The sequence below is a fragment of the Tetranychus urticae genome, chromosome 1 (assembly GCF_039701765.1).
Source record: "Tetranychus urticae isolate SD_2017Ah chromosome 1, NJAU_TeUrti_SD_1.0, whole genome shotgun sequence".
NCBI classification, from domain to species: Eukaryota; Metazoa; Arthropoda; class Arachnida; order Trombidiformes; family Tetranychidae; genus Tetranychus; species Tetranychus urticae.
This window is the reverse complement of record NC_142958.1, coordinates 11,507,360-11,535,205: the sequence shown is the minus strand read 5'-3', so window position 1 is coordinate 11,535,205 and position 27,846 is coordinate 11,507,360. Positions and strand designations below refer to the sequence as shown.

General features: G+C 32.2%; 4 protein-coding genes and 2 long non-coding RNA genes across 8 annotated transcripts; 4 read left to right on the top strand and 2 right to left on the bottom strand.

Annotated features, from left to right (window-relative positions):
- Positions 1-1,649: 1,649 nt before the first annotated feature.
- LOC149094576 (uncharacterized) lies at positions 1,650-2,257 on the top strand. Its single transcript, XR_016200893.1, has 2 exons — positions 1,650-1,990; positions 2,055-2,257. It is a non-coding gene; the product is annotated as an uncharacterized LOC149094576 (long non-coding RNA).
- A 395-nt stretch (positions 2,258-2,652) lies between these two features.
- Positions 2,653-4,233, bottom strand: LOC107360992 (uncharacterized). The gene is made up of 2 exons (XM_015927711.3): positions 3,990-4,233; positions 2,653-3,913 (listed from the first exon to the last, which is right to left on the bottom strand). The coding sequence occupies exons 1-2, from the start codon at positions 4,027-4,029 to the stop codon at positions 3,075-3,077; spliced, it is 879 nt and encodes a 292-aa protein (XP_015783197.2). The 5' UTR covers positions 4,030-4,233; the 3' UTR covers positions 2,653-3,074.
- Positions 4,234-6,170: 1,937 nt separating this feature from the next.
- Positions 6,171-11,486, top strand: LOC107361018 (uncharacterized). Of its 3 annotated transcripts, XM_015927734.3 has the most exons (5): positions 6,171-6,354; positions 6,413-7,702; positions 7,764-9,411; positions 9,473-10,713; positions 10,780-11,486. In XM_015927734.3, exons 1-2 carry the CDS (start codon positions 6,306-6,308, stop codon positions 7,075-7,077), a joined length of 714 nt encoding a protein of 237 aa, XP_015783220.2. In that variant the 5' UTR covers positions 6,171-6,305; the 3' UTR covers positions 7,078-7,702; positions 7,764-9,411; positions 9,473-10,713; positions 10,780-11,486. The 3 variants fall into 3 exon arrangements, with proteins under 3 accessions (XP_015783220.2, XP_089126302.1, XP_015783757.2); XM_089270176.1 differs by lacking the exon at positions 6,171-6,354 and having other exon boundaries at positions 7,543-7,702; XM_015928271.3 differs by lacking the exons at positions 6,171-6,354; positions 6,413-7,702 and having other exon boundaries at positions 9,205-9,411.
- A 4,865-nt stretch (positions 11,487-16,351) lies between these two features.
- On the top strand, positions 16,352-18,388 carry LOC107361417 (uncharacterized). Its single transcript, XM_015928248.3, has 3 exons — positions 16,352-16,763; positions 16,878-17,145; positions 18,036-18,388. Exons 1-3 carry the CDS (start codon positions 16,620-16,622, stop codon positions 18,140-18,142), a joined length of 519 nt encoding a protein of 172 aa, XP_015783734.1. The 5' UTR covers positions 16,352-16,619; the 3' UTR covers positions 18,143-18,388.
- On the bottom strand, positions 18,386-20,914 carry LOC107361418 (uncharacterized). The gene is made up of 3 exons (XR_016197902.1): positions 20,294-20,914; positions 19,615-19,767; positions 18,386-19,555 (listed from the first exon to the last, which is right to left on the bottom strand). It is a non-coding gene; the product is annotated as an uncharacterized LOC107361418 (long non-coding RNA).
- A 1,121-nt stretch (positions 20,915-22,035) lies between these two features.
- Positions 22,036-25,695, top strand: Lk6 (MAPK interacting serine/threonine Lk6 kinase). Its single transcript, XM_015928067.3, has 3 exons — positions 22,036-22,697; positions 23,298-23,583; positions 24,060-25,695. Exons 1-3 carry the CDS (start codon positions 22,300-22,302, stop codon positions 24,906-24,908), a joined length of 1,533 nt encoding a protein of 510 aa, XP_015783553.1. The 5' UTR covers positions 22,036-22,299; the 3' UTR covers positions 24,909-25,695.
- Positions 25,696-27,846: the final 2,151 nt, after the last annotated feature.

Below are 27,846 nucleotides of genomic sequence, written 5' to 3'. Positions count from 1 at the left end.
TCATCAATTGATATTGAGTTATTGGAAAACTCAATGGTCCCATTCACACTCGAAGATGCAAAATTGCAAATGAAATTAACTTGAAAACTGTCATGTATATATGAAATCATTGTCACCTCAGAGGTCAATCCAATCAATTGGAGCAAATAGCTAATTGAAGTTGATGTTTGAAAAGTGAAAACATGATTTTCATCGCCATAAATTTCATTGCAACACCCAAGAAACTGAACATGATAAAGGGGAAGTTCACTTGAATTGGAAGCAACAATTGAACTGTGATTTCCATATGATAATTGAAATGAATTAAAAGCATCATTGATAAAGTCAACGGGCTGCCAATTGAAAGTAGGCCAAACAATGTCAGAAGGTGTTATTATCCAGTTGCAGTACAAAAGACCATTGAAATAGAGCGATGATCCTGTATCATATTCAGTGTAAAAATGCTCAACTGTGGCAATTGTTGATCCTAAAGACGATTTATGGCAACAATATGAAGTTGGATGATAATTATCTTTGTAACTTTGATTTGTTTTGTTGACTGTCAGTTGAATTGTTTGATCGTCAGAGGGTTTAATATCATAACCTATTAGGGTGATATTGAGATAATCAGGGAAACCAGATTGTGATTGAATTGCAGTGAATTTCACTTTAACCAGGATTGATGAACAATCATTCGTCCAATCATTTGATAAACAATACGTTTTACTTAAACATTCATCATTACAAGTATTTTTAGATTCAACTAACTGTTGGTTAACACAAAGGAAGAACACAAAAAATGAAGTTAACATGTTGAATAGTAGCTATGAATTGATTTTAAATCAGTTTCACTCGCAGATAAGTTACATTATTACAGTCTATCATTAGTTTCTTGTTATCAGTTTTTTCAGATAAATTGAGTAATTAATACTGATTGAGTTAAGCAGATCAACCGTATCAGAATATAAAATTGTACAACTCAGACTTCTGGGTCTGGCTTACAATAAGGATCAGCATGTTAAAAACAAATCGGGTATTTAAAGTTGACCATCAAATGAAATGTCAATTTGATATTGAATTTTTGGCTTTAACTTTTTAAGCGATTTTCTTAACACTTACGAGGAGTGATAATGTGGGCTGAAAGTTGATTCTGTGAGATTTTCGTTCGAATTTCCCATCTGAATTGAACCCTTCTATTTTTCGAGTTGCCAGGTTGAGTTATACAATAACGAAATAGGATAATCGTGAAGGTCGAATAAGAAAAGAAGTACGTAAAAGAAAAGCAAAGCAACATGTCGACTAGAAAAAGCTTGATTAAACATATTTCTTTCTTACAAAATCATAGCATTTTAAAATTTCAAAAGCGTAAGGAGCAGCCTCTGAAAATTTTCTACTAAAATATTTTGTGCATCGGCCACTGCGGAAAAGAAGCTCGTTCATGTGCAAGAAATAATGGGAAACTTATAATAATCACATGCAGCTACAATGTCATTAGCATCGTTTTATTATACACGCGGATAAGCTTGTTTAGTATCGATTTACATAAAAAAATCATACACGCGAATATAATAGTGTGATATCAAAATAATTGATTAATCTGAAAATAAAAGTGGCTGATATTTAAATAGACAAATTAAAACAACACAATTGGCTGCTTCAATAAACAAGAAGATTAGTATAAAAGGATTTTCGATTTGATAAACAGTATCAGTTTCAGTTGAAATTTCACTAAGAGATTCACATATTTTGTGCGATTCTAAGTGTCCAAATTAATCACAAGTTCAATTCCCGTTTTAGCTGGTTCTGGTGTGACCGAACCAAACATAGCGACAAAAGAAACGGAAAGAACAAAAAGGGCGATTTAGAAGAGTGGCTCTTGTAAGCCGTTCTTTTTGTTCTTTTCGTTTCTTTTGTCGCTATCTTTAGTACTGTCACAGCGTCACTAGCTGAAAATTTTACGTCAAGAAAATACATTGTAGTCAAGTCCCAAGAAAAACTGACAATAACAAAGGTATTGTATTTTTTTGTAATTCTATGGAAACACAACTGATTTTGATTTTTCATTTATTTTCCAGTTTTTATTTAGGAATGAAACGGACAGCAACTTTGATGAAATACTATCTCAAAGAAATAATACACTTATCCTAATTGGTCTAGGTCCTTGATGCAGTTTCTGATTCAGACATCGGTGCAATGGATTAATTGCCGATAGTTCACAGTTCTGATTCATTTTTGTTTTGAAAATTAAAAATAAAACTCAATTATTCGCAATCATGTATATGTTATGTTGTTTCTAAACTTATGCTCTTCCCTAATTACATGAAAAACGATTTTCAAAGTAATTAATTGTCAAATTTCATCGATTCACGAAAATCTAGTCGGGTTTGAGGTTTAATTTCTCGCGTAATCAGCAACCTAAAAAATATTTTCAATCAAAAAATATGAAAAAACGAAGCAAAGATCTAGAAAAGTTGTTGCTCTACCCTTGCGCTAGGCATCTGGGAAACTTTTTCTATTAATAAGGGAATCAGCTGCGAGGATTTTGCCGTAGCTTATGCAGAATTTGAATCATTAATCTGAATCATGGTTTTTTCTTTTCGTCAAATGGTTTATCTACAAAATGCTCTCAAAGTTTCTGACTTCAAACGCCGATATCTTCGTAACTATAAGTGATACAATGAAATGGTTCGATTATTTATTTTAAAAAATTATCTCTTTTTGAACATTTTGATAATTGATTTCAGCCAGATGCAATTTTCTATGGAGGGTCGAATTCCTCCTTGTACAAATCAAGCTTTTGGATGAATAAATGAATAATCTTAAATACATCCTGTATTACTAGAGATTATTGCACTTCAGTGATTTTTTAATTTGCTCTTACATTTGTATTTGCCGTTGCTAGTAGTATTCATTGTATGAATAGTCATATTTATTGGTGAGATCTTCTCCTATAAATATCTTCAAATGAAATGTACGACTGGCTCAGCTCAGTGTGGCGGGGACTATATCCAATTCTCTTCATCAACAGTGATCGAGCGATGAAATTTAAATGAGAACAAGTTAACATTCATTACCGTGGACTGTCGAGATAACTGTTAGCTGCTTTGCGAAGCACTCGAGAAAGGTGCTGTGGCAGAAACAGAGTGAGAAACACCTGGTCGCAGATCCTTATGGTAAGCATTGAGCTTTTCCAAAATTGACTCAGGTATAGTGGAGCCTTTCTGTCCTTTCTCGTTATCGCAATCGACATAATCCAACTTGCACCATGGGAACTTCAGAGGTGGGTAAGTGCCCTTAGGAACAAAACCATCATTCGGTATTTGTTCATCGCGAATTCTGATTTTGCATGGGATGTACCAGGCCTTCTTATTTGGATATTTTTTTCCGATTACATGTTCTTTCAGATTTTTCATCTTTTTACAAGTAGCCTTACAGTAAACGCAACGAAAATGAATTTGGTTTGGGCATTGGGCATCAACAACGGGTGGTGAAGCACTTACCTCCTCTTCATCTCGAAGCAAGGGAGTGTATCGTTGCAACTGTTCCCATGGAATCTGATCTTCATGATTAACATCCAGCTCATCGTTATATATCCGATATTGACCAAAATCGATAACCAAATGTCTCCTACCACTAGGATCATAACCCCAACTCTTCGTCTTCCATGGTAATTCATTGCATTTAACTTGTACTCGCAGTCGCTGGTTCGGTTCGGACCTAAGTTGAGGGAGATTCGAGATTTGAATGGTTGAATTGGAGGTGTCGGAAAAACCTGGACCATCGCAATTGGGATGAACAGAGGGAACGAGGGTTGGACCAGAATTAGAAATGCTTGGAGCTTGTGATCCAAACGGTTTATTTTGGACAGTCTGAGAAAACGAAGAAGGAATAGTTGACTGAGAAGCTCCTTTATGGTCCTCTTCTGGGTCATGGTCTAAAAGAATGGAGTGAACCAAAGGAGAGGTGAAAAGAAAAGAATGTTGAACAATGGACAGGGAAAACTAGCTTACCTGCGAACTTAAAATAGTTGAAAAATGCGAATAAACTCATTGTCCCAGAGAGAACGGTAAAGTTGAGAAAAAATAGAAAAAAAGATTCCAAGAAACTGAGACTAAATAACAAAAATGAAAAATATTAACACGTAGCTAATAACACGTTTCAGACTCAAGGATGCTTCCATTAATATGATGGATTGCCAAATAGCCATAAAAAGTCAAAAGGTAAAAAGTAATCAATTTAAGATAACCTCTCTCCTTTTGTAGAAACAGCTAATCAGGATTACAGCAACCTAGCTTCACCTACCCATCATCTGTTTCCCTTTCAAATGCATTTCATCAAATTCTTAATGCTCGATAGGAAACGAGTGTTTTGAACAAATTGAAATAGGGCGAGGATTTGACGAAGATATAACACGAGTATTTGTACAACTGTATGAGGGGCAAACTAACGGACTTACAATAAGTTGTTAGTGAGACAAACATAAAATTGGGTTCTAGAAAAAGACACTGAATGCATTGACAAAAAACGAAAGTACGTTGGTCTCAGTCCTTTACGGAGACCATTCAGGACAAGGACTTCGAAAAAACTAGTAAAAGTGTTCAACCATATTCAAAATTAGTTCATGCGGTAAATTAAATACAGTTTGATTTTATTTCCCTGTTTGATTTTTTAATGGTAGGTGTTTTAATTCAGTTTACTTGTTATGATTTCCTGAATTATCATCTTCGTGTGATATCGTGAGAAAGAAGAAAATTTTTCTCTTCCAATTATGTCATTTTCATTGTTCTTTAAAATTCTTATTTTCTCAGTAAAGTTGATTCACGGGATTAAAAAGCGCTCGAATTGGTAAATCAACTCATTAATCAACGCAAAATGATTGCTACGGGAATATCACTTGAGATTTAAGAACAAAAACCAAGCAGTTTGAGCCTTGGTCTGATCAATAAGTGACATGTTCACCCAATATCATGAATTCGAGAGATAATCAATTCTGTCCTAGTAAACGTTCAGCAATCATTTTGCATGAAATCAAAATAACAAACCAAGAATAAACCAGGAATATTGAGGCAACTGCAAACCCAAAAGCATAGAAAGCGCCATCTATTATCTGGTATCTCTACTAATACTTCCTAAAAGTTTTTATGTAAAGATGGTTTAGCACATAAAATACAATCAAATGACTTTCATTTATAATGCTCACGTACCCATAAATTTGAATTTAAACAATTGAATGTGTTGAAAAACTTTATTGGATCTTTCAATAAGCATTTGTTAAAATAAGCGTTAATATATTAAATGCACTTTAATAAGGTTTAAAGGGATCTCGAGATTGAAAGTCAGGTTAAATCGTATGCTGTTAGATGCACGTAAACCTTGTTGTTATTGCTGTACAAAAATGCTTTTTTTCATGGCAATGAGTGGAAAGTCAATCAACAATAACATAACAACAGCACCATTCAATCAATTTGTTTGGTAAACAACAATTTAACATTAAAGCTTCATTGAGTTTAAGTTCACTTGAGTCTTTACCTGTTTTAAGATAATTCATTTTAAAGGGTAACATCATTGGCTGATCAGGTAAACACTGTCAACATTGTCATTAATATTACCATCATCATTTCACCTCACTCTTAAAGCCAACTGAGGAAGGCTAATATTGTACTCTTTCTTTGCTGTGTTCATCAAAAGAATAAAAATAAGGATAATTATCAGGATCGAGGGTTGAATCAGAGTTGAAGGATGCAGTTATATGAATTCTTGGATAGCTCGACATAATGAAACTGTCAATGAATATAAAAAAAATTAAAAAATCATAGCTTTGAGCAACCTTTTAATGACCATTTAACTGGAATGCCATTCTACATTGATCTTTTCAATTTGACAAAAGGACTTCCTTTTTTTAGATTTTCATTGTGATTTGACTGTTGTGTTAATTTAACGAGCTTCAACTATTCTTACTAGTTGATTAACAAAAGTAGCTCAAAATTTCCCTAATCTGATGATTTATATTCAAACTCTCGTAATTATATTCATAATCGTAAAAGTTGTTACTATTCGTTCTTACCTTAGATTCTTACAAACACAAATTAGCATCATTAGGCTTATTAAAATAACAAAACTCATGTATTGTTATATCATCATGAGTTATTACACAGATTCGAGGTCTTTATCCAACTTACATTGTATTAATGCAAAACGAATGAGCTTTTCACTTTTTAATAGCATGAATACCGACAAATGAATTGCTGAGTTAAAATCAATCTGTCAGTTTCAAGTTCAAATATTGTTGGAATCGAAAAAATTATTTAAATTTTGCTTAGTTGAAAATGGATTATCAAGTTTTAATCAAGTCATTCTTGAGCATCATCTTAACAGGTTAGTTTGTCTGAGATTCAAATGATTTCTTACAATAATTGTGTTTCTCTTTTTTCAGTGACAATTTTCCCATCTTCAGCATCTTCATTACGAGAAATTGAATTTTTATCAAGCTTATTCCAAGACAGATATAGTAATGCAATACCATCAGAAATCTTGAATGGAGTTTTGGATCGAAGAATGGACAAAATCAATGAACTCAAAGAAAATCGTAATTTGACTTCAGAAGAGTTGGTTTTTTGTGATTTTGCTATTCATTCATTGGAATTTATGCAAGTTTTGTTGAAATCATCACAAGAAACTGAACATCTGACTCACGATATTCTGATCAAGTCTTACATGGACATCGTCCAATCGTTTCATTCCCTCTTCAACGATACAAAAGTGCCTTCAATAGAGTATGAATCAGTTGAAAGTTTAAATAAAGTGATGAATGAATATTCAAACCTCACCAACTATCCAATGGAAAAGATGAAGATGCTTATAAACGATTATAAAAGTGACTTTAATCTGTTAATCGACTATAGAATGGATGAGAAACGCAATTCGGCTCTACTCATTGATGCTTTAGAAACGCTCGAATGTGAAATTGTCGCTACAGCTGAATCGGATGATAAACTAAAAGGATTCAAACGGAGAAGTGCTAAACAAGAAACGATGAGAATTGCTTGGCAGCGATTTGAGTTGATTGTGAAAGTATTTAAGAAGAGATTCATCAACTGAATTCTGAATCAAACAATCTAAGCTGAATATCCGCAGAATATTGATAGATAACTGCTAATACAGGTTGTAGTTCAAACTATTGTGTTGTTCAGTAACATTATTTTTCATTGATTTTACTTGCAATTTATTTGCATTACCTCAGTCTTTAATTTTTTGCTTTTAGTTCTTTTTCTTTTAAATGCATAAATGAATTTCTGCAAATTGTATGGAGTAAATCAGTTATATCAGAATAAAATTGTATAAACTTGTTCTTTTGAATTTACTTACGATTATTCAATATTGTTCATTATAAATCTTATCGTTGTTCAGTAGCACAAGAATTCAACTCAATGAGATGAATCTTCAAGTGAAGTATTTTAAGCAATTAGTACATTATTATTAGAAATGATTCGGTGATGGATTTGAAGATATATTTTACGTAATTTCAATTAAGATGAGCGAGATTGATCTGATTGCATCTTCTAATGAAATCTTCTAAAAGTATAAATGCTATTAAATGAATTGATTATTCTGTGTCAGTTTAATGTAGAAAAGTTTTCATCGTAAAATAATATTAATTTGATTCTCGTTCAATCGACAATGAAATATACTTTGATCAGTTGCTCTCTTACAATAATATTAACAGGTAAGCTGATTGAAATCGAAATGGTTTCTTTGAATAATTGTGTTTCTTTTCTCAAATCCAGTGACGATTATCCCATGTTTAACCTCATCATTGCGTGAAATCGACTTCTTGTCAACCTTATTCAAGAAAATACGCGATGATAGCATATTACCAACAAAAGTTTTCACTGAAGTTTTGAGGCGACGAGTGGACAAAATCAATCATTTCAAAGAAAGAAACAATTTGACTTCAGAAGAGTTGGTATTCTGTGACTTTGCTCGCCATTCGTTGAGATCGATGCAAGTTTTATTGAATTCATCGTCAGATTTCGTTCGCATCAAAAGCAATTTGGTTAAATCTTACCATGACATTGTCGCTTCTTTTCATGCAGTTTTCGATAATAAACGAACGTTTTCTGTTGACTATGAGTCCGTTTTGCAAATAAACACTCGTAAGATCGGTAACGAACTAATGAGGGGATATTGTGATTGTTATCCAGCTGAGGAAGAGACACCTTCTGCAAAAGCTGTTTACCCAAAGTTAAAGATGTTGATGCTGATAGATGATTATAAAAGTGACTTTAATCTGTATGCTGACTATGCAAGAGAACGAAAGCAAAATTTGAGTTCCTTTATTGATGCGCTAGAAACTCTCTCGTGGCAAATTTCTAATGCGACTAGTTTGATTAATGATCTAGATGAATATGATCGCGAAAAGTTGAATCCCGAAACAATGAAAGTTTCTTGGGCGCGATTCGAATTCATTGTGAAAATGTTCCTTAAGCAAATTGCGAATTCATAAAAGTATTGTTTGGATGTATTATACATGACCAAGAACTTTTTTCATTTCAAATAAAATTCAATAAAAATATAACCTATTAAATATCACCATCACAATAGATGCAAGTTTTAATATTGTAATAGTAAAATTCAATTTTCTGGTTGATCATCAAAAGTAACTTCAGGAAAATGAGTTGTCGCAAAGTCGTACCAAAAGACGATCGACGTTTCAACCTCCATTTTCTAATCCCACTAATGAACTCAAATTTTATACGAATCCACAAAGTCGCTACTCTTAACTTGAAAGTCAAAGTTATAACAATACTTCTTTGCAGTAAATCCATTTTCAGTTTACAGTTTGGCTTTTGCTTTTTTGGTTACATTGACCAGATTGCGAGTCTCTGAGAAAATTTAAGTCTGCAACTTGGTTGTTGGTCTCACATTAGTTGCAATGTATATAAGAACAGTAAAATTTATTATTCATTTTATAAGCAGATCTATTGAAGTTCTCAATGACAATAACATGTTCATTATAACTTTTATTATATCAGTAGCATAACAGTTCAACTCAATGAGAATAATCTTCAAGTGAAGTATTTCAAGCAATTAGTACATTATTATAAGCCATGATTCGGTGATGGACTTGAAGATGAATTATACGTAATTTCAATTAAGATGAGGAAGATTAATCAAATTGAATCTTCTAATGGACAAAGCAAGAAAAAACAAAAAATACCAGAATCTTTCATGTGTTGATAGCATGAGTTACCTACTCAATGAGTACTTTTTTGGTAGAATGGAAGAGCTATAAATATTAATAAATTAATAGATTGTTCTGTTAGTTTTATGGAGAAAAGTTTTCACCGTGAAATAACATTCATTTGACTCTCATTCAATCGACAATGAAATATTTGACTTTGATCAATTATTTTCTTATAATCATCTTAACAGGTAAGCTGATTGAAATTGAAATGATTTCTTTAAATAATTGTGTTTCTTTTCTCAAATTCAGTGACGATTGTACCATTTTCAACGTCATCATTGCGTGAAATCGACTTCTTATCAAGCACGTTCAATGATGTAAAAGGTGCTGTGATACCAGCCAAAGTTTTCAATGCAATTTTGCAACGAAGAGCCAACAAAATCAATGAGTTCAAAGAGAGAAACAATTTGACTTCAAAAGAGTTGATATTCTGTGACTTTCTTCGCGATTCGTTGGATTCGATGCAAGTTCTGGTGAATTCAACGTCTAAATCAGAACAAATTGTGGTCAAAAGTAATTTGGTCTACACTTATAAAGACATTGTCGCCTCTTTTTATTCTGTTTTCAATAATGAGCGAACATCTTCAGTTGACTATGCTCCAGTTGTGCGACGTGCGACAAGTCCGATCGATTATGAGTCTCCAAGTAATTTTTGTGGCTGTTACCCATTAGAGAATAGAAGTCCAGAGATGAAAATTGTTTACCCAAAGTCAAAGATGTTGATGCTGATAGATGACTATAAAAGTGACTTTGGTTTATATGTCGACTATAAAACGGATCAAAAGCCATATTTGAGTTCCTTCATTGAACAGCTAGAAACCCTCAAATTGCAAATTTCTAATGCAACTGAACTGGATAATGATCTAGATGAATATAATCGCAAAAAGGCGAATCTCGAAGCAATTAAAGTTATTAACACGCAATTTGAATTCATAGTGGAAATGTTTTTGTATCAAACGACCAGAATTAAATCGAATTTAGATTCGAATAGTTTCCGGTTTTCGCACTAAATGCCTGTTGCCTGCAATTTATTCAACAAAGTAATAAACTTCTCAATTAAATCACTCTTCGCTGTACACACAAGTGAATCGTTTCATGTCAAATGATATTCAATAAAAATATTTGTAATCATGAACATATGCAAGTTAAATTTTAAAATTGAAAGCATTCCTGCTTCATTGATTTATTTAGCTTCAATTAAATGTTTTTCAGAATATCTTAAAATTTCAAACAATAGTAAATATCGCTCGATATCGTCGATAAATTATTGTTAAATAGATTTGTTCATAGTCAGCGTTATTTTCAACTCATGTGCAGAATAAATTGTCTTTCAAGTTCTAGACTCTTGTATACTTGGATTGATATTAAGATGATTAGATGAAGTTGATTCCTCGATGAGTTAAAGTTTTATTGAAAGTGATTTTCTTCTAATAGTCGATAAGTTCGTTGGATTAATGCAATGAAATCGTTAAGTGGAATCGTTTTCCAATGTAAGTGTTTCTTTTTAGATTAAATTGAATTTAATAACATAACTAATTGTCGCTCTTCTCATACAGTGCTCATGATAACGGCAATAACTGCAACTTTACGTGAGATTCAATTCTTTACAAAATTATACGAAAATGATATTCCAAGAGAAGTTTTCATGAAACTCATTGATCGACGCATTGAAACGATAAACGAATTCAAAGAAACATCCAATTTAACCGAGATCGAGACAATCTATTGCGATTCTATTCTTCAATCGCTGCAGTTGCTTCAAAATTTAACCAATGAATCTGATGGAATGCAAAATTGTGCCAAGAACGAGACGTTCAATTTTTATGAAAATATCGTTAATTCCATTACTTTCTCCTTCGGAAGGCGAAGAACGACCGTTGAATACCAATCGCCTGCATCCATTTCAAAACTAGTGGAAAGTGAGGAGAAGTTAAACGATTTCCACAGATCACTGGTAACTACTCTGATAGATAGTTACATTGATGATATAAAGATGGTTATGGAAAGTCTAAACGTCATGGACGGAGTAAAGCACGAAATTAACAATCAAACTGAGCGGATGGCTGTCATGATGGTTGATCATTTGGGTTCCATTTCTAAAAATATTAAAAACTTGACGACATTGGATGAAGTGGATAATGTTTCAAAAAAGCCAATCGCTTCTGGATACTTTAAGTTCGCTTTGCAACAATTGGATTTTATTGTGAAAAAGTTTCAAACACAATTCAAATGTTCTCATTAAATCATTTAATAATGAAATTAACTGATGATTTTATCTCTTATATTTATTTCTTTATTTTATGATCTTTTAGTGGCTTTGCATAGACAGTAAGGTTTTGTTCACTTTGCTGATTTTCACAAAAATTGCAAGAGAATCGAATCGAAAATCTCCTTTCGAGAGCTGGAATCATTTAAGATGTGCCAATGAGCAGTTGGATATTGGACAAGTCAGCTCACAGTATGCATGAAATCGCCAAAGATGATATTGAACTTGGTGAAACCAAGCAACAGACCGACGAAAGTGAGACCAATAACCAAGACCAAGACTTAAATTTTCTTAGAGACTCAAAATCTGGTTACGGCCCGAACCAAAAAAGCAAAAGCCAAAGTGTAAACTGAAAATGAATTTACTGTAAAGGAGTATTGTTAAACTTTACCTTTCGAGTTAAGAGTAGTGACTTTGTGGATTCGCATAAAATTTGAGTCATTAGTGGGATTAAAAAACTTGTCAATTTTCTAGAAGATGGAAGTTAAAGTTGAAACTTAGATTCGTTTTTTAATACGAATTTGCAACCAGATTTTTTCATCAAACTCAGTTTCCTGAAGTAATTCTGATGATCAACCAGAAAATGCACTTATTTTTAGAAATAAAATTTTCTGTTTTCTGTAAAATAGATCAGTTCAATTTTCAGTTAAACCAACCGCTTTCTGTTACCGTAAGAGTTAGCGAGCTGAAAAGTATTATCTGTCAGTAAAAATTGTTAGTACACATCATGAGTTGAACCATTTCTTAAATTTATCGACAGTTCTCTTGATTTTGTCCACTGGCCTTGAAACTTTGAGCCTCAATATTTCCAAAATGGTGCCATCTACAATCATCAATCTTTCATCAATCGTTAGGTTTTATTACAAACTATAAGTTTATGTGACTGAATAGCGAAGAATATCTGAGCTTATTCATTAATCAGTGAATATTCTTCTAACAAATCGCATGATTTTTGTTCGAATAACCATTTACCTTCATAAATCAAGTATCAAATCTGACAAAATAAAGTAACACAAAACTATAATTTTTTTTGTAGAATCCTGAATGATCTGAAATTGATGTTATTAGCATTGAATTAAAGAACTTGTTTTTGAATAAATTCACGATGCGACCGGGATAAACCAGTGAAACAGATAACATCAACTGCTTTCAAAACAATGTTATAGCCCATAATAAAATCTAAAGATTGGTATCTAAAGAAGATCTCATTATCCAAGTATTGATGTTCAGCTGAGCGTATACAGAAAATTGAAAAGCCTGATGAAAAAATCTAACTTGAGATATTACCAAGCATTGTACAATAAATGTACTCATGAGAAGCCTAAAAACTAGTTTAAAAAGTGAATCTAAGTTAACGTAAAGGTGACCTTTGGATTCGTAAACTTGTGAAACATTTAAAAGTCCCAATAAACAAAGAAACAAATATGTTGTTTAATAAAAGATGATGACTAGTTAATCAGTAAATAGCAATTTGAACAAATACTACAATCACCTGTTAAGACTGTCTGAGTTTGAATCGTACGATATGAAAACAGATAAACCTCTCAAAACTCAAGACATTAAAGTTGATAACATTATACAATAAACTGTTGAATGCAAAAGAACAGGAAAATTGTGGTTAAATCTTGGATGTTAATAATCGCATGTTACATATATTCAGATTCATAAGGATTTTTCCATCAGGCTGATTTTCTGTTGTAGATTAATTCTTTTTTTTTGTATTACGTTGCCTTAAATAACAAATCTTTAATGATTTACAGCATTTTGAATCTTAAACCTTCAACCTAATCAATTACTATTAATAGCCTTACTCCTAGATTCACCGTTTTGCATGGCAAAAAAATTTATGCAAAAGAAGTTTATGATTTAGAAAAGGTGAGTGAAGTCGATGAACATGCGAGCAAATCGATCCAGTTTTAATCGAACAAAATCATCGAGTGAAACTCAATTAAAAGCTCATTTCATCATATGAAGAAGATTAATTGAAATCTATCATTGCGTTGAGAATTGAATGGATCCAGTTACATCGATTGTTTCATTGATAAGAACAGTTGAATGAACGAATTGAATTACAAATTTTCATGGACATGCGATGTTTAAATAGTAACTTAATTTGCTTAATTCAAGACCAACTGTTCATTTATAGCTGCCAACCTTGTATATTTATAACGATGAAACGAGAAGTTAAATCTCTTTAAAATCTTCATTGATGTTCAAGTTTGTTTCAGTTAATGCTTTTCGAGTTTCAGGGTGAACTATTAAGGTTGACATCTAGAAATTAATTTGAAGCAGTTTCTCTTCAAATTTTAAGAGAAGCAAATCTTTGTTCAGCAAATTTTGTTGAATGTAAAATGCAAGACAATTATCAGTTCAATTCAACTCCTTATAGCACTTCAATTATGGATACTTTAATGGTACAAACTTGATGGGAAATGATGATGAGGTTTTGATTTCAAAGAGTATCAATCAGCTAGAAAAACATTTATAAGGTAAAATCAACACATTAGTAAGTGTTTTCCTACAACGTTTTTTCAATTCACCCTGTCATCACTATGATCACCTTCAGTTACTAAACGCCTACAAATTGTCAGTTGAAAGCACTTAACCTGAAACAGATTTAAACGCCAGTAAATTGATGAACTAAGCAAGTTTATCAATTACTCAACACGCTACATCGATGGATCAATTAAACTCTATCTTGTACATTTGATAGACACAAGTGAAACAAAATTTTGTCTCATTTCGATAGGGCAATGGCTTTAATCAAATTTGCTTGATCTTGTTTGGGTGTTCCCTTGACGAATCGTCAAACAAATTTAAAAGTTCACAAATAATCTGAAATTTTGAAGCTAATGGAAGGAACAACCAATAAAATCTAAAATCCCTAAAATGGTAGTTCAATTAGCATTGGAAAATTTTGAGAGTAAAATATTGCATCTTGTAAGCTAAGAGCAAGAGTTATACTGTTTGCTTTAAACGCACTTCTTCTTTCTTATTAGAGTTGCTTGATACCTTTAAGTATCGATAATATTACTTGACATCTAATCATGTGATTGTAATAAGCTACACAGACATCTTCAATGATTGAATCGATAGCAAATTAGGAAACAGTGTATCAACAGTTGAGGGTTTGTAAAAAACGGTCAAGTTGAAGAAACATATCTTCAATTGGGTTGGAAAAGGTCTGTAAGGCAGAAGACATTGTTTCATGAGCGTTGACTGTCATCAACTCATGAAACGTCACTTCTACCACTCCATGGCATATTACATTGTCCATTCCACCATCAATTGAGTTCCTTGTCCTTTAATTTGATGTTTTATTCCTAAATTTTATCGTAAAAATATCAAGTTTCTCTGATCTGGGAGTAAACTTGGCTTCATCAAATTTCACTTTTCAAATGAACGCTTAATCTAGTTAAAGAGGATTAAATTCCTGCTTTCATCAAATTATCATCTCAACCTGGTTTCACTTACGAATCTGCCTGTAAATGTCAAGGAAAAAAATCTAAAAACAATCGGGTAAACAGCAGAAACAAATGAAAGATTAAATGAAAAAAATCTGGTTAGATTAAAAAATTGAGTGAGTTTTGCAAAACCAGATTAACCCATTTAATGTAAATCTTCGTCGATAGATGGTGTAAGTGTTTGGTCAAAGACTCAACATTAGTTAGATTGAATGAAACGCATTTGTTTTTGAAGGAAAAGATGATTAGTTGAGCTGAAAATTGCAATTTAAACAAATAATAAACTGTCAAGTCTGTCTGAGTCTTTAATTTATAAGATTATATTTAATCAGATAATTGAACCTCTCAAGACAGTAGATGATAAGTTATGCAATAAACTGATGAATGAAAAACAGGAAAACTGAAAACCGGAATCATCACAATTAGACTCAACAGAATCAAGCAAACACTTTGATCGTAAAAAGTGAAGAGCTAATCATTTAAACAGTTTAATAGACTTTTAATAATCGCATAAAATGATCAAGCATGCTAATCAAAATGAAACTATGAAAATAAAAGCAACAATCAAGAGTCTTATATAATCATGTTACATTAAATTGTAACAATTTGAAAACAACGGCAATCAACAAGACTATTTCAATAACTGATCATTTGTCACATCAAAATCATTGAATAATTGATTGGTTAACAATTTGTTGCAATTTATTCACTCGGTTGGTAAGGTTATTATAGCATAAATTAACTATTAATAACAATGAAGGACGATTAATGTTTTAATTGTATTCGATAGCCAACAAATGGAAAGTGTTTCATCATTTAATCAATTGTCATCAACCTTAAAGCTTTTATTTTAAACAATTTTTCTCTTGGCTCGGCAATTCAGTTACAATTAACTAATCAATATTGATCTCAAGAATAATGATTCAATTGATTTTGGCTAAAAATATTTTCAAATTGATTAGTTTTATGGAGATATTAATAAAAAGGTTGATCACTTGATTGGCTGTCATAACTCAACTATCGTTTGATATAAATTGCCTGATGTAACAATCAACAGTTATTATAGTATTGATTGTTATCATCAATTGAATTAAAAAACATGGAACAAGGAAAAACAAGAATTGAAAATAACAGGGAAATGATTCAAGTGAAAACAATTGGGAGAAGCAAAAATTGTGTTTACACTATTAGACTATTAGATCTAATCAAACATAAGCTAATCATTGAAAGCAAACAAATAAACAAATTCAACAATTAGCTAATCATATAACAAATAACCCAAATATAATGAGCTTTAAAAATGATAAAGAAACCAGAAAAGTCTAGACTTGAACCTGAAAAATCTAGAAAAGTGAAAACAGGTACTTTGTTTGGTTTTGGGTTTAAGTCTGGTTTTCAGGTTTCACTCAAGCTTTTGGTTTGATGTTTTGCTTTTTTTGGTTCAACTCTTAACCAGATTTTGGGTTAACCATTGATTGACACTTGACTGGATCAATAAAGCAATTAATTGTTGTAAAGATGAACCTGGTTATGGTCAGTTGATTAGTTGATAACCAAGGATACCAGAGTTTGGGTTGTTTTGGGTAAACAAACAAATGATTAGATTTGAGTGTTTTATTTGTTTCTAATTGATTTATCTAAATTAATTTGATTTAATTGGCCAATTATGGGACTTCGTCGTCGTCGTCGATCATCCGCTTCATCATCAGATGGGTTACTTGATCTGGATCGGAATGGGTTAACATCACCCGTAAAGGTGTTTTATGCGCGCAAAAAGAAGCCTGAATCAAAGTTATCAATTGTGATTCAGGTAAAGAGAAGAAGAAGAAGAAACCAAATTATGGTTTTCACCAAATTAACCAGTAAATTTAAATTTAAGCTCAATTTAATCATCAACTGATTTGCTTCTCTGCCTTTTACCCAGGTTATTGCTGTTGTTGCTTCCCTTGCCTTTACTTATTACGTTTACTATCATTTTGATCATTTTCATTTCAATCTGGTTCATTTTTATGCAACCAAAATGGACGATTCTCATGCTCAACATACATTGGCCCATAAATTGTTGAAAAAAGGTGACAACCATTCAGCAGCTTTTCACTGGTTCCGTAAATCAGCCTCAAAAGGACATCCACATTCAGCTTACAATTTAGCTGCTGGACATTTAAGTGGCTATCCAACGGATCTTCAAAAAGGTAATTACAATCAACACTTCCTAATAACATTTAACACTTAAACTCAATTCAACTTTAAATATTTTCATAAAAGTCAACCTTTAAAGTCACTAATCAACCATTAAAAGCAATCTTTGAAATTAATGGAAAGGCTAAAATCAAGAGGTTAAATGAGATTGTTTACAATGTATTGATTTAGATTGTTTCCTATTGGGATTTTGTCGTATTTTTTCACTCAAATTGATTGAAAATTTACGTGTAAACGGTATTACAATAAACTTGTCCTCAACCCAATTGAAGAACCCGTCAATTCATATTTAATTTGCTGTTGATTAAGGAAACAGCAACAAAGAGTTCTGTCTCTATTTTCCTCTCTTTCTTTTTTAACAACAATCAATTAGCAATTTAGCTAGTATTATATATCCAACAATCAAGTTATTACAAGTCAACCTCATCAGTTGAACTAACTTTTAATTGTGGTTATAAATTGATTACAAACAAATCAAAAAGGAGTTGAGTGGAGAGCAAGAAAAGGATTGAATCCAATCTGGTTCAAGGTTAGACAATAAGATAATTAAACATTAATAACCATAAATAATATCGTTTCACTAATTGTTGTCAAGTTACAGGATTCAATAGTTTAATAATAACTCAATGGGAAAGTTGAAAGGTTCAGTTTAACAAACCAGTTGACTTAATAATAAACAATCAACTTAACTAACCTTTTTTACCTGTTCAAATTGGCAATGTCTTATTACCTGTTTTGCCTAATCAAATGTTCAACAGTTTAAATCAGCTTTAAGCATAATCAAAGCTTACAGCTTGAATCGACTGTTAACTTGTTAACCCATAACAACTGTTTAACTGTAATTGGTATTAACTTTTCATTTTTTGGGTTCTTCTCTTTGCAGGTGAAGCCAAAAAATTGTTACAATTTGCAGCCAAACACAATGTAGTTGAAGCTTACCAATTGCTTTATGACTTGTGTTATGATAAACCAGAATTTTGTGACCATTAATTAATCAGCTCGTTAAGGATGGACATTGTAATGGATCACAATGGACATACGAATCGTAAAGAATGGTTATGATAAGCGGAACACACAAAAAAAAGAAGAAGCAAAATGAATGAAAGCAACAAGTCAACCAGTAATGGGTTACAGTCTCTAGGAATAGCAATTAATTTTAAACAATTCAAATAGCCAATTCAATTGTTCCACCCATGAACTATCATTATTATTACACAATAAATAGACAAACAATGAGATGAGCTTATTTGTTTATTCAATCATCATGATTCTGGTAATGGTGATCATGATAACAACCATTATGATCAACATTTTGGACGTGTTAAAGCGTATGGCGTTGTACAAGTTAAAAATAGATTAACTTTAGGTGAATGGTTACTTTTTAATTACTGACATCTTCTTTACCAACGCTTGATGATGAAACCAATGATTGGGCCAAGCTAATTTAATTGTTGATTTACAAATGAAAAATAATGATGATCATCATTTAATCAGGATTTGTTTATGCGGTCATTATAATTGTGAGCAAGTTGAAAGTTGGTAACAGGTTATATTGCATTTGAACCGGTTTGGGTTAGGTCAGCTAAACGATATCATGTTTATCATTAGGTTGATGATGATAATGGTAGAGATGATGATGAGTTGGACTTATCTTCTTCTCACTAAAGGTGTTAGGTGTTTCAGGTTTTTTCATGCGACTAGAGTTTCCATCTTCTCGGGTTGAATCTCATGATGATGAAACTTGTTATTGTATTCATTTTAATTCATCATTAATGCATGTTGTTAAAGGCTTGTGAGTGAGTGTGTGTGTGTGCTGCCAGAATGTAAAGATGTTAATCATCAGAATTGATGATGATTCATAATCATTTGAAGATTGGTTAAACTGGTTTTACTCTTTGAGTAAATCACGGGTTGTATGTTCAAAATTCATGTTTGATTATTTCATGTAACTGCCTGATCAAGATTTGATTAATCATACCAAGTGTTACAGCATAAAACGGCACCAGTTTTACAATTAAACAAAACATTCATGTTCATCATCTGCAATCAATTGATAAAATTGATCATCACCAGACATCCCAAAACAATGAGAGAAACAGGAAAACCGCATTGAAAGAAACAGGTAATTGAAAAAGGTTCAACATGATCCAATTTATCCAATCGCATAAACATCTTTATTAATTGTGGTTCATTTCTTGTCTCTCAACTATCCTTGAATCATCAGGCAACTCAGTCATCTTTCTTTTTCCTACACACTGGAAACACTAAAATCAATATGTTTGTTGACAGGATTCATGGTTCTTGTTACGTTATTGGTGTTGATTGTCCATATCTCATCTCATAACATTTCAAGGCTCTTTACTTGTTTGCTCTGGCTTTTAATTTGCTGGCTTAACTAATCGTCTGAAATCAAATTGAGTCAGAATTATTTTCAAGGTTTGCCATAATAATCTGCTCGTCACCTAATAAACGCCAAAATAATCTTGATTATGCTTTGGATTGAATCCTGTAACCTCGTACAACTGCGTCTAACCAGAAAACATTGAGTCGATTGGTGATGATTGTATTTGTTTGCTCCAACGCCAAGAATCCAAATTTAGATGATAAATGAGAACCTAATTAATTGAATTGATTGGTGAAACAAAAAGATGTATAAATTAGAAGAGAGCAAAGAAGGTAAATAAAAGAGAGGTTGAAAGGGAAGATGAGAAAGAGATGATTTGTATCATTGATTTGAAACCTTTTTTTTTCTTGCTATACATTGAGTTATTTTTCCTTCATCTAGTTTCTCATGATAAGTCATGTGAAAGTAAATAATATAACTTTCACTATTTTTGCACTCTCTTGCTCACTCAATCTCCATTCATTTATCATCATCTCTTTCCTTGTTTGGTGCTGTTGTTGTTATGTGATTGTTATATATTAACATGATATCTTGAGATTGAAAGTCAGGTTAAATCGTATGCTGTTAGATGCACGTAAACCTTGTTGTTATTGCTGAACAAAAATGCTTTTTTTCATGGCAATGAGTGGAAAGTCAATCAACAATAACATAACAACAGCACCATTCAATCAATTTGTTTGGTAAACAACAATTTAACATTAAAGCTTCATTGAGTTTAAGTTCACTTGAGTCTTTACCTGTTTTAAGATAATTCATTTTAAAGGGTAACATCATTGGGATGATCAGGTAAACACTGTCAACATTGTCATTAATATTACCATCATCATTTCACCTCACTCTTAAAGCCAACTGAGGAAGGCTAATATTGTACTCTTTGTTTGCAGTGTTCATCAACACAACAAAAATAAGGATATTATGAAGCTTCCAATGATCTCAATAATAAAGCTATTAAAATAAGATTCATACTTCTAATTAGCTGATTAGCAGTATTTGAATCGTGAAGCTAAATAGCGATAATACTGCAATATATAAGATAGCAATAACGACAATATGACAATAACGTTATATTAATTAGGTAAACATAGAAGAAAATAAAACGTCTTTTTTTTGCTTAACGACAGAACCTGGTTTATAGTCTTTGTTGTGGAAAGCTAATCCATTGGAAACAATTTATCATTCTTGTTTTGATACCAAAAGGATGAACCTCTAAACCATAGGTTGAAACATATTATTAGCTTTATGATACACTAAATTCAAAAACACAATCAAGTTAAAATCATGAAAATAAGAGAGTAAAAAAGGTAAAATTCATATTTAATCACGTTAACTTGTTTTTGTTGAGAAAAAAGATGGCGTTAATACTGGATATAATAACCTTAGCAACAAAATAACCAACCTTAACAACAAATTTAAACGCTTTTTTCTTTCTCTTCCCTTTCTTTCTATCTTTCTTTTGTTTCCAAAACGGTCAATGATGAAGTTAACTGAATAGTTTCATATTTATTATTATTATTATGATTATCACACTCACCCAACCGGCCTCACAACATATTAACCAACAACCACGATTGAAAAGAAACATTTAAAAAAGGGTTTAAAAAAGCAGTTTCAACTGAATCTTACATTTACCTCTACCTCTACTTATGTATAATCATTTTCATCATCATCTGAACCCTTTCATCAACCCTTGGAAAAAAGACTGAATCACTTTTTTTATTTTTGTTACAGATTTCGGAGACAGAACTTTCTAGAAAAGTGTGATTCATTCGACAGTGAAGACAGGAAAGGATAGGGAATAAAGAGTAGACAGGAGTTACGAAAGAGAGAAGAGGAATAAAGAAAGAGATCAATGACACAGTTGTTTCTTTTACTGGTTTTTAATTTCATTTCAATTGAATGCAAATTGACCAATTTTTTTAATTGATCAAAAGCTAACCAAGCCTAGAATGTATAGTTTTAGATGTAAATGATCATAAGTCACTAAATACAGCTGAATATATCCATAATTTTGCACAGAAATAAAGTCTTGCTCACTCAATAATCACGAGTGTAGATAGAAACACAAAGTTTGTTTACAAACGAAAAGAAAGAGAAGATTACTCAAGTAAATGGAGAGAGGCTTCCCCCTGTTCCCGAAAATCAGGAGACTTTATCTCATGAGAAAGAAAGAGAGAATTTAAAAGGATGAATAAAAGAAAGAAAAGTCTTTCTTTTCTCTCTACTCTTGTTTTTCTTCCCTTTATGTTTCAAGGGCACCTTTGCTATTGAAAAAAATGACGCAAAAAAGTAGGCAAGGAAATCTGGTTAACCGTTAGATGGAGTTACATACTTCTTTTCTCATTGGTTGATTTAAATGATAAAAGTTGGTTTTTCTGGTTTTCTCTTTGTGTAATAGATGGCACTGAAAGTTGTTTACGTTTTACAACATTCGATGTTATAATTTTTCTTTGTTACAAACAGTTAACAGTTTAGTTGAGCGAATGTAAATGTAGAGTGAATGTAAGTGTAGATTGTAAAGTTGGTTTTTGATCATTTGATCATTCTTATTGTTGTAACTATTATTTTTCTTTTGATTTTGCCTTTCAAACTGTCTTCTTCCTCGAATCGTCATTTTGTCAACTGTTCTACCTCGTATCAATTTAATGAATTGATGAAAAAATTACAAGATTAAACGATTGCTTGGACCGTTCTTTTTGTTTTTTAATTTTCAAACTCCATTCTTTTTTGGTCTTCTACTCCTCAAATGCAACACACTTTATTTGAATCATCATCTCCTTTCCCAATGATCATGATCAACTCAACGAATGAAGAAAAGAAGGGTATCCCCATACCAGATTCTGGTAAAGGACGCAACAGACGAAAGAAACAGAAAAGGAAACGTTCTAGTGAGTCTACCAGCTCATCCAAGTCATCTTGTTTCGATGATGTTTACGAGTTGACCGGAGAGTTTCTTGGTGAAGGTGCCTATGCCCAAGTTCAATCGTGTAAACATCGGAGTACTGGTAAAATATTTGCTGCTAAAATAATTGACAAGCAAGCTCATCCAAGGTCAAGAGTCTTCCGTGAAGTTGATATTTATTACCATTGCTCTGGACATAAAAATATTTTGCAATTGTTTGATTTCTTTGAAGAAGATGACAAGTAAGTAGACCTGTTTTAAAGGGAACGTTAATAACTTTCCGTTGGTGATGCAAGGCAACATAATAATTACTAGGATTCCCATAATTTGATCTATATTACGAGCCCGTTTAAGTGACCCAGTAAAGTTGTTTTCCTAGCTCAATTACCCAGGTCTTCTGGTCTCTGCCAACTTTTCCCTTCACACAGTCTCTCCTTTTACCTCTGTCTTTGTTCCCTTTCTACTTCAGTGTCTATTTTTTTCCACTTCTTGCTCCTCCTCATTCTTCATTAATTTTTTTGTGAAGAAGCTCAAGAAGGTTACATTGGTGCTAGATTATTATGGAAAAGACATAATTAAATAATGCTAATGTAATCTGGTTACTCAAAATCCATTTTAAACTTAATCAAGTTTTATATGTTAATTAAGGCGAACTATGACAAGACAAAGAAGTCCACTCAGCTGCCCTGCAGGCTTTAACTGCTATCCAAATCTGTCTTTCATCATTTTATTACTGAACAAAAGAATACATTTTGACCTCGATTCGTATCACCTTTTTTGAGTGTTGCATTTGTTTGAAATTTAATTTAAACTAAACGCTCATTTCTTTATTTTTGTTACAGATTTTATTTGGTTTTTGAAAAATTGAATGGTGGGCCACTTTTAGCTCATATTCAAAAACGTAACCATTTTACTGAAAACGAAGCAAGTTTTATTATACGTGATATTGCCAATGCTCTCAAGTTCCTTCATCAGAAGGGTATATCCCATCGAGATCTCAAACCAGAGAATATTCTTTGTCATAGTCAAGATCAAATTTGCCCACTTAAAATATGTGATTTTGACTTGGGCTCAGGTCTGGTCATCAACGAATCTTCGCCTGTCAGCACTCCTGAACTTTTGACACCCGTAAGTATTCATTTTTTCCATGATGAAACTTACGACGCATATTGCACTTTTTTAGAATACAGTTAAACAAATACAGCAATTCTTTGTTACTCTAGAAGCCTAATACTTTAAGTTTAACATCGCCTTCAAAGGGAAACAGAGGCCTTTCTTAGTTAAAACATTATTTTTAACGACTTACTCTTTGTTTACTAATCCTTTTAAAGGATTGAATTCAGCCTAAGGCAACATTGTTGAAAAGCTTACCTTTATCGTAACTCTCTTGTTTTCCTTAAACGTTTCTTAAGGACAAAAATTATTGCGCCTTTTACGATTCTTACTGCTATTGGAACATTTAAATATTGAAATTTAGTGCTTACGTAATCGCATGATTTTACGATTTACAATTTATAATTATTTCTTTTTATATTTTACGAATAACTTTTTATGGCATACATTTACTCAATACCTCTTTCTGTCTGTTTTCATTTTATGTGTAGGTTGGATCTGCCGAATTCATGGCTCCTGAAGTCGTGGAGGCATTCATCGGTGAGGCTACTCCTTATGACAAGCGATGTGACCTCTGGAGTTTGGGTGTCATTATGTACATCTTATTATCCGGTTATCCGCCTTTTTACGGCTTCTGTGGTAGTGACTGTGGCTGGCAGAGAGGTGAATTTTGTCAAGCCTGCCAAGACCAACTATTTACTTGCATCCAAGACGGAGCTTACGATTTTCCTTATCGAGATTGGGGATGCGTCTCGGATGAAGCCAAAGACCTAATAAGACATCTTCTGGTGAAAGATGTAAACCAAAGATACACCGCTGAGATGGTTTTAAACCATCCATGGGTACGCCATGGAGGACCTTTGACCCTCTTAAAGACACCTAAGGTGATCAGGCGAAATAACAGTGCCAAGGATTTGGCTGCATTTGCAGAGAGCGCCAATGCCATGAAAAGATTAGTTTTACGACATCAAGCCTACAGCACAGACTTTTCTCTCTCAATTAAATCTAAATTAGCTGATGCAGTTGAAGAGAAAGAAGGTAATAGTGGTAATGTTAGTGGTAGTTGTTCATTATCATCATCATCAACATCTTCAGCGAGGGCAATAAAGCCAATTAATAATAAAAAAGCAAGTACAGCTGATATTAGTAGAGATATAACTTTACCTCCAACTCCTGATACACCGGATTCACTTGGAAAAAACTCGTGGATGCCTGCAATGAAGAAGAAAAGTCTTCCCAGTGCCTTTGTTTATAATTCGTGCATGAATCCAAGATCACCAATGAACCGATTATCATTAACTCTTCATCCAAGTTTGAAGCCCATTCTGCTTAACATTTAAAACAAACACACAAAAAACAACACATCATTTGATGATTTCTTCTTCCTCTTCAAACTTTTCATTTATTTTCCTTTATACTATGTAATTGGCAACAAACCCCTTCTACTACCCTAATTACTACCTCTTTCCTCTCTTCTCTTTCTATCTTCTATTTCCATTTCTCTCTTCTCTCCCACAGTCAATTTTACTTGAATCCCATTTTTCTATCATATCTATGATGTTCTCAATTTTTCATAGTCTTTTCACTCTCACCTTTTCATAAATACCTTCCTCTTCTCCCCCACCTTGCTCCATACTATCTCCATCACTCGATCTCTACTTGCCACCCTTTACCACCTCAAATCTCTCTTTCTACCTCTCTTTTCACCATAGTTTCTCTCCTTCTTTCGTAATGATTAGGAGCGTCTTACTACACACTCACCATTCAAATGTATATCATAATTTGTAATATGATTGATTGTTTAATCATTGACACATTCCGACAATGATGATTGCAATCAGGAAGAACATCAAGCAACACCAGTTTCGTAGAAATGGATAACATAAATATACATTCAAACATTCAAAAAGCTGGAAAAATTGAAAAAAAAGATCAACTGAAATATCTGAGAATGCTGTAGGCTTTGAAAGTCTGGGTCTGGCCAATTCTTATTGAAAACCCACCAAAAAAATCTCTAAAATTAAATACCTTGAAGCAAAAAATATTTGTTAAACAAAAAAAAAGATTATGATCGAGACAATATCTCAATTTTGACAAAAATAAACGCAATAAGATTTTATATATAAATCTGATCGCATTTTTTTCTCATTACACACTGAACGCAATCTTGAATCTAGTTGTGGATGTCAACGACTTTTTTGGAAGGGTTGACTATAAATGAGTTCGCATTAAAGTAAATTACTTTTTTCATTCTCAACTAGGCACCAAGCCAATAGAGAAGAAGTCAACTCTTTAATTTAAATAAAAATGACGATTAACCATCGTATTTTGTCATTAAATGTATTAATCAAATTAGTTGGTAACAAAGAAAACATTTTGATTTCCATTTGTCACAGTTTATCACAATAGGTACGCATTGGAACGTGTTTTTTATTCATGATTAAAGCCAGTCGAGTTCATTCAAGCTGATACCAGGAAATTACCTTTGAATAGAGAAACTTTACATTCTATCTTAATGAAAGCAAAAGTTACGATTTGTTTAAATTGTCATTGCATAATCCAATAAACAATCAAGCTAATAAGGAAAGCTAAACAACAAACAAACCCAATCGGTAAAGGCTTTTTTGCCTTAAGAAATACCTTTAAACATACAGCTGTTTAGTTAAACACAGCACCAATGACTTGTTAATAAACTCTTTACAAGGCAAGAAAACAGCTAATGTTGACAAATTATAAAACAAATTAAGTAACATGACTGATTAATCACAATAAAATCAAATAATTGTTTAACCCAGGAAAGAGATTATTTATTGTCCTCTTCAGATTGAATGACAACAAAAAACAGCAAACAATGAAAATGCAACTAACATATCGCCATCTGTGAAACATGAATACAACCAGAGACAGAAGGCAAAAGACTAATAAAGTTACATTTTTACATTTTCAATATTTTCAATTGTACTTACAATTGCTTCTTACTGATTGTTTTAATAAACGACTAAAAGGTGTTTTATACCTTTACTTTGATTAATTGTTTTCAGATGTTAAATGATTACTATGAACATGTTCATGATGAGCTTCTTCCAGTCAATGAATGATGATTTATCATTCAATTATGCACAAGTTGACAGTTAATACAAATGTATATCAAGATTAGCAATTAATTTTATCGATACAATCAAACAGCTTCTATTCAATAATAGACGTGACCTCTTGAATTAATGATGTATTTTGCAGGAAATCAATTCAAATTTAAGACAATTTTCTTCTCTTTAAATATTTTCCAGAAAAGTTAAATAATCAATAGTTAAAGACTGTTACCTTTCACTGTCGGTGTTCCGATTCTCGCTAATTTATTAAAAGTCAAAGCTATACAGATTAAATCACGTGCTTCGACTTTTTTGGTTAATTTTTCTAGTTTTCTTTACCAAGAAATCATTCGTTTTAAGATGAAAATGCGAAAATATTCGCACCTCATATAGCTTGATCAAACGAATTTTTCATTCGACATTCATGGTCCTAAGTTGCATTCAAGTTCACATTGACTTAAAACGAATAAAGTATTTCAGTGATTCTCATTGGAAAAGCTCATTTTCAGACAATAATCTTAAAGCTGAAATTGTGCGAATTTCGTCTTTTATCACTGAATCTGTAACATTGCTGTAATTTAATGTAGTTTTAGGTGGTAAAAAGATTTGGTTTGTTTTTGACTGTTAAATGTTTTCCTGGCAAAGTCAATGGAAAGACAAACATTTTTAATGTTCAACAATCAATACGAACTCAAAATCAATAATGGAATACTTTTAACATTAACTTTGATTGAAAAATGAAGTACAATGAAGAATGATTCAGATAAAGGAATGAAATTTTTGGTTAACCTCGAAAAATGGTTCAATTTGTTTATTGAATATTACAATTATCTTCAAGTAAATGATGAGAAAATAATTGAAATGGAAAGTTGAAAATGAAATTCAATTATCGATGAAATAATAATTGAATGACAACATTTCAACGAAAAAACGGTTCAACTGAAAGCCTTAAGGATATCAATGCATATTTTTTGAGGTTTCATTATAATGTGCTGCCTGGCAATAAGAATATGAATAAAGAAAATCAAAGTAAACGAGGAATTTTCGGAATGTTCAACAGTTCAATGTTGACTCAAATAATCAATCTGTTTGATTCGATGAGAGAGAAAAAAAAGATTGAAATGAAAAGCCAAAAGGGTTAACAAAGTAGCATAGATTATATCATCTTTACATTGACTACATCACTTAA